This window comes from Octopus bimaculoides, chromosome 1 (genome assembly GCF_001194135.2).
Source record: "Octopus bimaculoides isolate UCB-OBI-ISO-001 chromosome 1, ASM119413v2, whole genome shotgun sequence".
In the NCBI taxonomy this organism is placed as follows: Eukaryota; Metazoa; Mollusca; class Cephalopoda; order Octopoda; family Octopodidae; genus Octopus; species Octopus bimaculoides.
The window spans coordinates 4,147,507-4,161,598 of NC_068981.1; the positions used below are offsets into that span (position 1 = coordinate 4,147,507).

General features: G+C 40.3%; 1 protein-coding gene across 1 annotated transcript in view; it reads left to right on the forward strand.

Moving 5' to 3' along the window:
* Positions 1–13,770, forward strand: part of LOC106882205 (E3 ubiquitin-protein ligase RNF123) — a 105,287-nt gene extending 91,517 nt beyond the window's left edge. The window contains exons 28-36 of the mRNA XM_052974121.1: positions 694–784; positions 2,536–2,675; positions 3,567–3,755; positions 5,051–5,126; positions 6,693–6,783; positions 7,769–7,902; positions 8,888–8,979; positions 11,297–11,382; positions 13,489–13,770. Of these exons, the coding sequence (XP_052830081.1) occupies positions 694–784; positions 2,536–2,675; positions 3,567–3,755; positions 5,051–5,126; positions 6,693–6,783; positions 7,769–7,902; positions 8,888–8,979; positions 11,297–11,382; positions 13,489–13,651 (1,062 nt within the window). The 3' untranslated portion in view covers positions 13,652–13,770. The remainder of the gene's footprint in view (positions 1–693; positions 785–2,535; positions 2,676–3,566; positions 3,756–5,050; positions 5,127–6,692; positions 6,784–7,768; positions 7,903–8,887; positions 8,980–11,296; positions 11,383–13,488) is intronic.
* Positions 13,771–14,092: the final 322 nt, after the last annotated feature.

The window sequence follows — 14,092 nt, forward strand, 5'->3', positions numbered from 1 at the left end:
ATGCTGGATCATAGATATAGCATCCTCAGCTGACAACAAGATATGCGATAAGGAAGAAAGAAAAGTCGAGAGATATGACAGGTTAGCTTGGGAAGTTAAGCAGCTGTGGTCGAGGAGAAAGGTAGCAGTAGTACCAATGATTGTAGCAGCTCTGAGAACAGTGAGTAAAAATCTTGAGAAGTAGGGGCTGCAATAAGGGCAGAGCACTTGCAGAAAACAGCACTGATTGGAACCATTTGAATACTCCGGAAAGTGCTCGAAAAATACGAGGTGTTATCTTAGTTCACTGGTAGTAAACATCTAACACCTTAGTACATCTCCAGCGTTAGAAGCTGTGCAAGGGCAATGATAATAATATTAATAATAATAATAATAATAATAATAATAATAATAATAATAATAATAATAATAATAATGATAATAATAATAATAGTTCTTAACATGAAAACAAACCATAGAGACCTTCAGGATTCACCTGAATAAACATGGCTTTCATTAAATTCTGAAAATATTAAAATTTTCTCTGATTTGTGTCTCATAAAACCATTAATAAACTTAAAGGAATTTTGTATAAATATTTTTTATGTATTCTGAGAGTTCATGCATTTGTGTGTGCCTGTGTGTGTGTGTGTGTATGAATGACCTATTAAGTATGAAGCTAATCTGTTCAGTGACAAACCTATCACCTTTCAGGGTTGCGGCTTTGGTTACCGGTACACACACCTCCCACATCTTGTTCCTTCCAAACTTCAGACGACAGAATTAGGGGTTGCAAGCCTTCAGAGTAAGTGGATTTATTTAGCTTTATAGCTCCCTAAAAACATTGTCATTTCCATTTCATAAAGTCACCCATATTTGTAATCCTGAGCTCCAATGACACTGGTGGTGGTGGTATTGGCTGCTGCTGCTGTTTTTGTGTTTGCAAATGAAAATGTATTTCTTGGGCGTGAAGAATTAGCTAACAACACCCATGAACATTTATCAGAAGAGTTTTATTACTGTACAGACTATTAACTGTGTTGGGTTTTTTACATATAAATTTCCCCTGACTAGCTTCCTTGCTGGTGACACATAAAAAGCACCATCTAAACGTGATCGATGCCAGGTCCACATGGGTTTTCATTCCTAAGGTATTTTTTGGCAGTGGCGGTGGAAGCCAGGTCACTGCCCGGCATCAAACTCAGAATCTTGGGATCAGCAGCCCACGCTCTTGACCCTAAGATTCCGAGTTCGATTCCAGGCAGTGATCTGAATAATAATAATGATAATAACATTGAAAAATACTTTAGGAATGAGAACCCAGGTTCAAAATTTCCCCAAGACACCTGAAGAAGGCTGGAGGGTATATCAGCCGAAACGTGTTAACAACAAACAAGATTAGGACAAATATCCGTCAAATGTAAATGATGTACCAACCATTTATGCTGATATTTCCAGGATCAGTCATTTCCACTCCATCATTCATCATTTCTATCGCATGCCTCTTCATCGCTCACATTCTCTCCTCTCACCCTTCCTCTCTCCCCAACTCACTCCACTACATTGCTTATGGAGGGAGCTAGGAATGGTATTGTATCTATCAAACCCACTCATATTCCTGACCTGTTTCTTTTTGCTTAACTTAGAATTTTATTTTGTCAGATTGGTTACGTTTCACTCTTGCATATCCTTTCGGCTCTCAACTTATAGCATTTTTCTTATTTGTTCAATAAACCAGCATAAATAGAGGAAAGAGCCTTGCTCATGTTGTTCGCAGTCCAGCTCCTTAATATCACAGCCATTGTCTCAGAAAAACATCTAAGGAGAGTCTTTATGTGGTCACTTACCTTGTTAAAAACAGTAACCAAATCTCCCTCAAATAACACCTTTCATCATCATCATCACCATCGTTTAACATCCACCTTCCATGCTGGCATGAGTTGGACAGTTTGGCTGAGGACTGGCAATCTGATCTGACAAGGTTTCTACACCTGGATGCCCTTCCTAGAGTGTAGTGGGTGCTTTTTATGTGCCACCATCACTTTTATATCTTTAAAAAGTAAAGAACACATTGAATAGTATAGTTCTAGATTCACTATAGCTGAATAAATTATCTATAGCCATTGTATGTTCTAAGGGATGTCTTAGACTACCTAATGTAGTTCTCACCTGGGGTTCATATGACTTTTGGAGATCTGTTATAAGATGTTTTTGTTAGAATTTGTGTAAGATATTGCCTATGATTTAATACACTAAATATTTTAACAATATTTTTATACAATTTGTAATAATATTTAATTCTAAAAGTTTAATTAAATTTTTTTAAATATCAAATATCAAATATCTTCTAGGACCAATAGAGAAAAAAAATAGTTGAGAACCACCAGTCTAATATGTTTTTTTCCTTTGTTTAAGACTGTAGGTTGTGATTTGAAAGAGATTTGGCTGCTATTTCTAACAAAGCAAGCAATCATGTTGAAGTTCCCTCGTTTTCTCATAAAATTTATTAATACCATTTAATTGAAATTAGTTAATCCCTTCTTCTTTGTGTTTCAGAGCCGTGTCCTTCGAAAGTATTTCAAGATCTTTTATCTGAAATGTTACGAGAAGATCGTGAACGTGCCATCCGTTTTCTTGACACAATGCTAAGTCAACTGAATTGGTCTTTCTCAGAATTTATAGCCATTATGCAACAGGTAATGTATTTTGGTGGCTTAGAAATGTCAGAGCTATCTTAATCCTTACATAATCTTATTTGTATATCATGACCATTGCCACCATCAGCAGCAGCAGCATCATCAACACTAACTACCCACAGCATCATCATCATCATTACCACCATCATCATTACCACCATCATCGTTCTCACTGTCACTTTTCCATGCTTGCATGGGTCAGATGGAATTTGTTGAGGCGGATGCTCTTCCTGTCACCAACCCTCACTTGTTTCCAAGCAAGGTAATATTTCCACATGATTGGACGTTTTTCACAGATGACTGGAAACAAATGACATGCCTTGACACATGCATATACATACTTATGTATCAATATATATATATATATATATATATATATATATATGTCCGCAAAGCTCCCTTCAAGTGTTGGGCCTCAGGGAGGCAATGGCCAAGACCTTTGGCATTATGTCATGCTTGAGAAGAAGACCCATGAAGCCAAGTAAAATCGCAGTTGTGGCACATACCGGTGTCATGCAAATCATATCCATGCTGGTGGCATGTAAAAGCACTCATTACACTTGGAGTGGTTGGTGTTAGGAAGAGCATCCAGCCATAGAAACCATACCAAATCAGACTGGAGTCTGGTGCAGCCTTCCAGCTTGCCAGCCCTGGTCAAACCGTCCAACCCATGCCAGCATGGACAATGGACGTTAAATGATGATGATGATTGTGTGTGTGTGTGGAAATCAGATGATGATGATTGTATGTGTGTGTGTGTATTTGTGTCCACTTATATTATACTATGATTACTTAATATTCTCATTATATTTACCCTGAACCTTTTATTTATTGTGGTGTCTGAGTTATCAAATGTTTGTTTTGACCTTTTTGTCCTTCTTCCCATTCCAGATTCAGCAAGTAGTCAGCAAAACTGAGCCATGGTTTATAGATACTCGTCAACTTAAGTTTTGTGCCACATGCTTTCAAATAACTATCTCTCTTCTCCGTGTGGTTGAGATGATAGTCTCCATTTCACCGGAATTTTTTACAGATTATTCAAAGTCATCAAGTGAACTTCTCCTCACCAGATTAATACAAGTAAGTTTTACATCACCATCATCATCATCATTATTATTTAACTTTCATGAAGGCAGTGAGCTGACAAAATTGTTTGCATGTCAGGCAGAATGCTTAGCGGCATTTCGTCTGTCTTTACGTTCTGGATTCAAATTCCACCGAGGTCGACTTTGCCTTTCATCCTTTTGGGGTCGATTAAATAAGTACCAGTTACGCACTGGGGTTGGTGCAATTGACTTAATCACGTCTCCTAAATTTGAGGCCTTGTGCTTCCAGGAGAAAGAATTATTTAACTTCCATGTCCTGTCCTCTATATGCCTTAAATCTCTCAACTGGTACAAAACCACACCCACCTCAATACTACTCCCCATTCCTGGTCGAGGGGTTTTTGTCTTGCAAGGTACTTGATGACCCCGGTTGGTGTTGGTGCCAAGTAAAATGCATCCAGTGTACTATGTAAGGTGGTTGGCACTAAGAATGGCACCCAGCTGTAGAAATAATGGAACCTGGTGCGACACCTGGCCTTACCAGCTCCTGTCAAATTATCCAACCCATGCCAGCATGGAAAACAGGCATTAGATGATGAAGACCACAGTGACAATGACAACTTTGGCGCACACTGTACATTTGCTGTTAAAATGTTTGACAACCTGTAAGATAGATTTTTTCCTGCTGCACCCTTTACATCTTCATCATCATTGTTTAACGTCCGTTTTCCATGCTGACATGGGTTGGATGGTTTGACTGGGGTCTGGAGAGCCAGTGGCTACACCAGGCTCCAATCTGATCTGGCAATGTTTCTACAGCTGGATGCTCTTCCTAATGCCAACCACTCCAAGAGTGTAATGGGTGCTTTTTATGTACCGCCAGTCAGGAGTCACTGGCATTGACCACATTCGAATGGTGCTTTTTGCATCATGGTGATGGTGATAATGCATGCACTGTAACAGCACATTGCTAAATCCACCTTTTGTTGGTGGTTTCTACCCCTTTGCACCACTCAGGCAACAGCCCTCCTCCCCTGGGGTCTGTTTTGAGTAGTTGTTGCTGGTGAGGGTTTTATGAGGTTCAAATGCTAATCCTACCTCAACCTCTCTTAGTCTCCTTCTTAGTCTATTCTTTGACGTGCTTGTCCCTACACAACACTGGACCGAATTGAAACAAAGTGCTTTGCTCAAAAACACAACATCTCACCTGGTCCAGAAATTGAACCTACGATCTGGCAATTCTGAGTACAACACCTTAACTACTCAACCACAAATACAACATGTATTTATTGTTGATAATTGTGTAAATAATGATAATTTCTGTTTCAGTTGTTGTGCCAAATACTAAATAGAATTGCAACCCGCAACGGCATGTTCGAAAATGTGATTTCATTGCCCTTACCAGGTTTGTCATCTCTTTTTATTTTTATTTCTATAAGATACAGGAACCAACAATAGTACAGTTCTATATTTAAGAAATGAGGAATTATGTACATTATTTACATCTGACAGATATTTATCCTCATCTTGTTTGTTGTTAACACAGCGTTTTGGCTGATATACTCTCCAGCCTTCATCGGGTGTCTTGGGGAAATTTCGAACATGGGTTCTCATTCCTAAGGTATTTTTCGATGTTGTTATTATTATTATTATTATTATTATTATTATTATTCCCATGGGCATATAGCGTAGTGGTTAAGAGCACTGGCTACTAACCCCAAGATTCCGAGTTCAATTCCAGGCAGTGACCTGAACAACAACAGCAGCAGGAGCAACAACAACAACAACAACATTGAAAAATACCTTAGGAACGAGAACCCAGGTTTGAAATTTCCCCAAGACACCTGATGAAGGCTGGAGGGTATATCATCCGAAACATTGTGTTAACAACAAACAAGATGAGGACAAATATCCGTCAAATGTAAATAATGTACCAGCAATAGTGTTAGCTACCGTGACTGAGGGCCAACAATGGTACTAGCTGCAAAGGTTAAGAATCTGCAGAGATGGTAGCTGAAGAGATTAAGGGTCAATAGTTGTACTAGCTGCAGAAATTAATTAGGAAATTATAAAGTAATTAAAGAAAAGTTGCAAGAGTCTCCATACAATATGAAGCTGTTGAGAGTATCAGAGTACATTGGGTTAATAATATGTTTAATGAATCCAATTGTTAAACTGCTAATTAAAGTAATTATGAAGTAATACCTTCTGTTGTTAACCACTGAACCTTGAAGTTGATGTGGAACCATTATGCCACAAGAAAAACACCCGGTCCATTCTGTGAAGCATTTGGTGTTAGGAAAGGGCACCCAGCATACAGAAGAAACCCTACCAAAACAGACAATTGGAGTTCAATGCAGTTCTTGGGTCTGTCGGATCCTGTGAAACCTTCCAACGCATGCCAGCATGGATGTTAATTGGTGATGTTGATGAGAATGGATAAGGTACATAACACTACTTGTTTAGATGACTAAAATCCTCCTCATCATCATCAGCATCATCAGCATCATCATTTAACATCCGTAGTCCATGGGTTGGGTGGTTTTACAGGAGCTGACAAGCTAGAGAGCTGCACCAGTCTCCAGTTGTCTGTTGTGGCATGGTTTCTACATCTGGATGTCCTTCCTAACACCAACCACTTTACAGAGTGTCCTGGGTGCTTTACCTGATGATGGACACGCACTTTTACATGGTACCACACAGGTGCTTCTACGTGGTACCATACAGGTGCTTTTACATGGTATCACACAGGTGACACCACCATTTAATATCCTCTTTTCCATGGTTGCATGGGTCATAAGAAATTTATTGGGGTAGATTGTGTTACTAGTGGTGGTGGTGGTATCCCTTTATATACATGTTTATGTTTTAATGTAATACCATTAATATATATATTTTTGTATGTTTGTAAAGTTCACCCCTCATTGATTTCTCCCTGCTAATGCGAATATCTTTATATATTCTTCTGTAGGAATGGAAGTTGTAACTCATTATCCAATTGTTGCAGCAACTGTTGGAATACTAATTCGGTTAATTCTTTCTCCAAAAGATCCAGAACGGAGGTAAGAATTACAAGGGATTATAGCTGTTGGCTTATCCTCCATCAAGATCATCTTGACTTTGTGTGGTAAGTAGCTTGCTTACCAACCACATGGTTCCGGGTTCAGTCCCACTGTGTGGCACCTTGGGCAAGTGTCTTCTACTATAGCCTCAGGCCGACCAAAGCCTTGTGAGTGGATTTGGTAGACAGAAACTGAAAGAAGCCCATCGTATATATATATATATCTATGCGTGTGTGTTTGTGTGTCTGTGTTTGTCCCCCCAACATTACTTGACAACCGATGTCGGTGTGTTTACATCCCCGTAACTTAGCGGTTTGGCAAAAGAGACCGATAGAATAAGTACTAGGCTTACAAAGAATAAGTCCTGGGGTCGATTTGATTCGACTAAAGGCGGTGCTCCAGCATGGCTGCAGTCAAATGACTGAAACAAGTAAAAGAGTAAGGTATTATGTGGTATCTAGACAAGATTCCACTCAAGCACACACACATACACACACAAAATGCACACACACATACACACACAAAATGCACACACATGTATACATACGACAGGCTTCGGTTGGCCCAGGATCAGCCCATGGTGTCATGCAGTGTGACTGAATCTGAACCCGCACAGTTGAGAAACAAGCTTCTTAACCACACAGCCACGTCTGTGCCTATTAAGAATAAATGAAAGTTGTCTTGATATAAAACATGACAACCCTTCTAATGCTGGTGCTACAATAAAACGCACTCAATACATTCTATAAAGTGATTGCTGCTGGGAAGAGCATCAGACCATAGAGATCTCGAGCGAAATGTGGTCTCCACCTCATCGAAGACAGACTGTCATGGAAAAGTAGACCCAAGAAAGTAAATTAACGATTTATTGGTTGGTTTTTAAAGGAAATAATTAAATAAATGATTTAATCATTGACCTTTTGTTATGATATGTTTTGTTTGTGTTTGTACAATAACTCCTCCCCTCTTTTTTCTTTTTGTCCAGGGATTCACGTGTTTGTAGCGTACTTCTCTCCGAACCCTTGTTTCAAATAAATTCTTTAAACTTCCTCTTGGGACAGGATGAATGTGCTGAGATTGATGTCACAACTTATAAGAAACAGTTTAATCTCAGAGAAAGTAGGTGGTGTTTGTTTTTCTCTTTTTATGCTTACATGCACACACACACACACACACACACACACATACAGAGTTAGAATGAGACAATTGGGCACAGCTGTTTGGGAGCTGATGATGTGGCATGGCTGATTGGACATTCAGCCTGTTTTGATATCAGTACTTTTTGGCACTGGTGACACCCGTGAGCATGCACAGGGCATGTCCCAGCACATCTTCGCCATCATCTCTCTCTCTCTCTCTCTCTCTCTCCTGCTCACTCTCCTTTCTTCTCCATGTGTCCACTGCAAGACACCCATATCTGTCCCTTCTATACCTTAAATCTCTCAACTGACACAGAGTCACACTTGTTTCAAAGCAAAGTAATATTTCCCATGGCTAAATCAGAAATGAACAACACCTCTTGTATGGCAGTGACACTCATTTACAACTATCCCATGATGTCAAGACAAGGTTATACACACACACACACACACTGGCACTCCATCAGTTATGACGATGAGGGTTCTAGTTGAGCCGATCAGCGGAACGGTCTGCTTGTGAAATTAATGTACAGAACACTTCACAGACATGTGGGCCCTTACTGTAGTTTTCAGGGAGATTCAGTGTGACACAGAATGTGACAAGGTTGGTTCTTTGAATTACAGGCACAACACATTTTTGCCATCTGAGTGGACTGAGCAGCATAAAATAATGTCTTTCTCTCTCTCTCAAGGACACAACACACTGCCGGGTATTGAACTCACAACCTTAGGATCATGATCCAAATATCCCTAACACCTAAGCCACATGCCTTCACCCTACATATACCTAAATGCCCCCCACACATACAAGGAGGTTCTTCCAGTTTGTGGTTTTGTAATCTTCACTTAAAATCCATGAATCATAGAATGAAATCCTTCTGGTGTTCAGATATATTTCATCACTCTTTTGTCACAAGATATCATCTGATTAAAGCTTATTGATTTTGATGTTGTTGTTTTATCAGTCAGCCAAGTAAACAGCGAAGAAATCAAACAGGTTGAAGACTTGATAGAATATCTACAAAATGAGATTGACAATAAGTCAAAACAACAGAAGGTAAATATACTAATTACTTAATTCAATTAAACGTAATTGAAGTTAATTTTTCTTACTAAAACATCATCCAATTTACGGGCATGGCTGTGTGGTAAGAAGTTTTCTTCCCAACCACATGCTACTGGGTTCTGTCTCATTGCATGGCTCCTTGGGCAAGTGTCTTCATCTATAGCCCCTGGACAATCAAAGCCTTGTGAGTGGATTGTGTTCTTGGGTGAAACATTTCATTTCATGTCGTTCCAGTCCACTCAACTATAAATGGGTCACCCTACGACAGAATAGCCCTCAGATCAGAGACATGTTGATCTGCTCATCTAGCCAGCAGGGTCGTATCATTTGAAAGCTGAAACAATGGGAAGCACATTGTGATCAGTGATGGTTGATACTACGATTGATAGATAGATAGATAAAATCATCATCATTGTTTAACGTACATTTTCCATGCTGCATGGGTTGGATGGTTTGTTTGAGATCTGGAGAGCCAGCGGCTGCACCAAGCTCCAATCTGATCTGGCAATGTTTCTACAGCTGGATGCCTTTCCTAATGCCAACCACTCCAAGACTGTATTGAGTGCTCTTTACGTGCCACCGGTATAGGAGCCTGTCAGGCAGATCTGGCATTGACCACGTCCAGATGGTTCTTTTTACATGCCACTGGCATGGGTGTCAGTCAGGGGACATTGGCATCGACCACATTTGGATGATGCCTTTTACGTGCCACTGGAATGGGAGCCAGTCAATGGGAACTGGCCACAGCTACAATTTTAGTTTTACTTGACTCAACAGGTCTTCTCAAGCATATCATATTGCCCGATGCATCAAGGGTACTCTTAAATGGGCCAGACATACAACACCAGCATCGGCCATGACTGTGATCTCACTTTAGTTGCCAGGTCTTCTCAATCACAGCATATCTCCAAAGATCTCGGTCTCTTGTCAATGCCTCCGTGAGGCCCAACGTTTGAAGGTCATGCTTCACCACCTCATCCCATGTCTTCCTAGGTTTACCTCTTCCACAGTTAGGGTGTGGCACTTTCTCACACAGCTATCCTCATCCATTCTCGCCACATGACCATACCGGTGCAGTTGTCTCTCTTGCACACCACATCTGATGCTTCTTATGCCCAACTTTTCTCTCAGGGCACTTACACTGTCGTGTATGCACACTGACATTACACATCCAGCAGATCATACAAGTTTCATTTCTTTCAAACCTACACATGTCCTCAGCAGTCATGACCCATGTTTCACTGCCATGTAGCATGACAGTTCACACACATGCCGCATACAGTCTACCTTCCATCCTGAGTGAGAGGCTCTTAGTTGCCAGCAGAAGTAGGAGCTCCCTGAACTTTGACCAAGTTATTCTTATTCTAGTCGCTACTCTCTCAGAGCAACCACCCCCATTACAGACCTGGTCGCCTAGGTAGCAGAAGATATTAACTACTTCTAGTTTCTCCCCTTGGCATGTGATAGAATCTGTTTTCTGTACATCTTCAGTGTTTATTGCCCCTGTGCATCTGCTATGCACAATTGCTCCACCTTTTATGTGTCCATAGCTTACACCAGGTATATCGTATGGAGTTTCTCCCTATGCCTTTTCTACAGATTGAGCAAGGCCATCTACCTGAAGGGGTTTGTCATTTGACAACCTTCTTACTTACTAAGACTTTGATTTTTGCTAGGTTAACCCTAAGGCCCTTCAATTCTAGACCTTGCTTCCACACCCTAAACTTCATCTTTAGTTCTGGCAGTGACTTGGCTATTAGAGTAAGGTTCAGCATAGGGGAGCTCCCAGGGGCAGCCTGTCTTGAATTCCTCTGTTATTGCCTGGAGGACTATGATGAACAAGAAGGGGCTGAGGACTGATCCTTGGTAAACCCCTACTTCTGCCTGGAATTCTTCACTATACTCGTTGCCAACCCTCACCTTACTGACAGCATACAGGGCTTGTGCAGCTCTTACCAACCACTCATCTATCCCCAGTTTCTGCATTGACCACCTGATAAGGGATCGGAAGACCCTGTCAAAGGCTTTCTCCAAGTCAACAAAAGCCAAGTACAGAGGTTTATCTTTGGCTAGATATTTCTCCTGCAGTTGCCTTACCAGAAATATGGCATCAGTGGTGCTTCTGCCTGGCACAAAACCAAACTGCATCTCATCTAAGCTAACTCTCTCCCTAATTAGTGGTGCTATGACCCCCTCTGTAACTTTCATCACTTGATCCAATAATTTGATACCCCTGTAGTTATTTCTATCCAGATATAGATAGATAGATGTTGTGTTCATGTTTTTAATTGAACTCCTTTATTTTCAGTCTTTAAAAGATGAAGACGTTTGTGCTATTTGCTATGCAAATCCCATCTCTGTTATATTTGATCCTTGCGGTCACAAGTCATGCCGGTAAGAAATTTGTTCTCTTTCTGATTCAGTGTTTTAAATGTTTTTAACAAATTTACATTATTTACATTTGATGGATATTTGTCCTCGTCTTGTTTGTTATTAACATGTTTCGACTGATATACCCTCCAGCTGTCCACAGGTGTTTTGGGCATATGGTGTAGTGGTTAAGAGCGCAGGCTACTAACCCCTAGATTCCGAGTTCGATTCCAGGCAGTGATCTGAATAATAATAATAATAATAATAATAATAACATCAAAAAATACCTTAGAAATGAGAACCCAGGTTCAAACTTTCCCCAAGACACCTGATGAAGGCTTGGAGGGTATATCAGCTGAAATGTGTTAACAACAAACAAGATGAGGACAAATATCCGTCAAATGTAAATAATGTAAATAATTCCTCATCTCTTAAATATAGAACTGTTTTTAACAAATGTTTTAATGATTTGCTTTTGAATGAATTTTATAATCTTGATATATTTTAAAAACCTGCAACACTTTAGCCTCCAACATGTTGCACCAGTCGACTGGTTGTATCATGTTTCTGCTTCAATAATATGAGTTAAAAGCTAAAGATTTAAAGATACATCCCCGCCCAACGCTTCTTCTTCATTATATTCACCCTGATCACTTGTTCCCCATTTTACCCCCCACCATCTCTCTCTTCCATATGTTCTTGCAAACTCTACTCACCCACATTCCCTGCTCTTCTATCCCTATTCCTATTCACCTTGTACTTTGAGGCTCTACCCTGACACCTCATCACTACTATTTATATCTCTTTCCAGCTCTACCCTGGTCAGTCCCGCATCATCACTCCCACCATCTCTTCTATATAAGATGACTAACCATGTAACTCCTCAACACGAAGAAGCCTGTACCCTTCTATCCCCTTCTCTCATACTTTAACTCCTGATTCCCTAACACAATTCCCACTCCCCTCTCTGCTGTAACCCCACCCAATTGAAGTGGATCTTAGTCTCACAAGCTGCATGGCTACTTTGCTAGTGCTAATACCATGAAGGAAAGTACTGTAAAGTGGTTGACATAAGGAACAACCTCGAGCAATAGGAACCATGTGAGAAAGCAGATGGTGCAGTGTGATGCAGTCCTTGGACCTATCAAATCCTGTCAAACCGTCCAACCCATGCCAGCATGGAAGACAGACGAATTTTGAAGCTGCCAACTGTCATCATCATCGTTTAACGTCCGTTTTCCATGCTGGCATGGGTTGGACGGTTTGACTGGAGACTGGCAGCCAGTGGGATGCACCAAGCTCCAATCTGATCTGGCATGGATGCCCTTCCTAATGCCAACCACTTTGAGAGTGTAGTGGGTGCTTTTTCTGTGCCATTGGCCCAGGAGCCAGTCAGGCAGGCCTGGCATCGATCACGTTCAGATAGTGCTTTTTACATGCCACCAGCACGGGAGCCAGTCAGGCAGGCCAGGCATCAGCCACATTCGGATGGTGCTTTTTACATGCTGCTGGCATGGGGGCCAGTCAGGCGGTTATGTGTCTAAATAAAGTCATACATTTCCCTTCCTTGTTCAATCATCTCCTCCAACTTCCTTAAATCTCCTTCTCTGTTGGTTCTTTTCCCACGATTCTTCACGAAACACTATTCTTGCAGCCATATCTGTCATTTTCACTTCTGACCTCACTCCCACTTCTCTTCTATCCACACATACCACAAATCCCCCACCAAATCCAGACACTCTCAACCACTTTTCCTTAATCCATTCGTTAATCCTTAATCCATTCGTTGTGCCTTCCTCAAATAAACAAAAGATTTTTGAGTTAACAACACAGAATAAGCCGATGAATCTCTGTCTCCAAGTCCTCTCTTATGTCTAAAGTTATGACTTCATTTGTATGTTTGAGTACAACATGTGTGAGCAGCAGAGCAATGACAGATGCTACATGTGTGAGTGCAATGAAACTCAACAGATTTACATCTTCAAAGATTCGACAAGTTATCAGCTTTCTCCCTCTGGAATGAATCACCATCATCCCCACCACCACCACCACCACCATAACCTTGTCCTCCATTAATCTTTTAATTCCGATTCGTCGTATCCATTCAATTTGAGTTATTGTGTCTTTCAGAAACTGCATCACTTATCAAATGATGAACAAGAAGGAATGCTTCTATTGTATGACTCCAGTAACATCGGTTCGTGATATCGAAAGTAATGATGTCGATGTAACAAGTACAGCAGCTGCCGGCAAGGCGAAACCCAGCAGCAACAACAACACGGAGAACAAGTAAATTCACATCTTTAACTCACCGCACCCAAGAAATATCACCACCAATGCCACCAACACCGCTGTCGCCATCTTTAGATAAAATTACAGAAAATTTTAGAGAAATAAAACTAAAGACATTGATTTTTCTCAATATTTTTCAATCTTTTAGCCATTTCAGAAATGGAAAAAAAAAAACATGGTTTGTGTTTTCTTTTTAAAGAACATAAAGAACATATGAAATGAAATGAAAACATCTATTTTTAAGTGAAATCTCAGAATAGTATTTGGTGGGGAATATCAAAGAAAAATTTTTTTTTTCATCTTCAGAAAAGAAAACAATATTTGGGGATCCTCGAACAAAAAAAAAAAAAAAAAAAAAAACCCGAGGCTCTAAAAAAGCACAAATATATTTAACAACTTCTTTTGAATAATAAAAAAAAAAAAGGAAAAAAATGTCATTTGC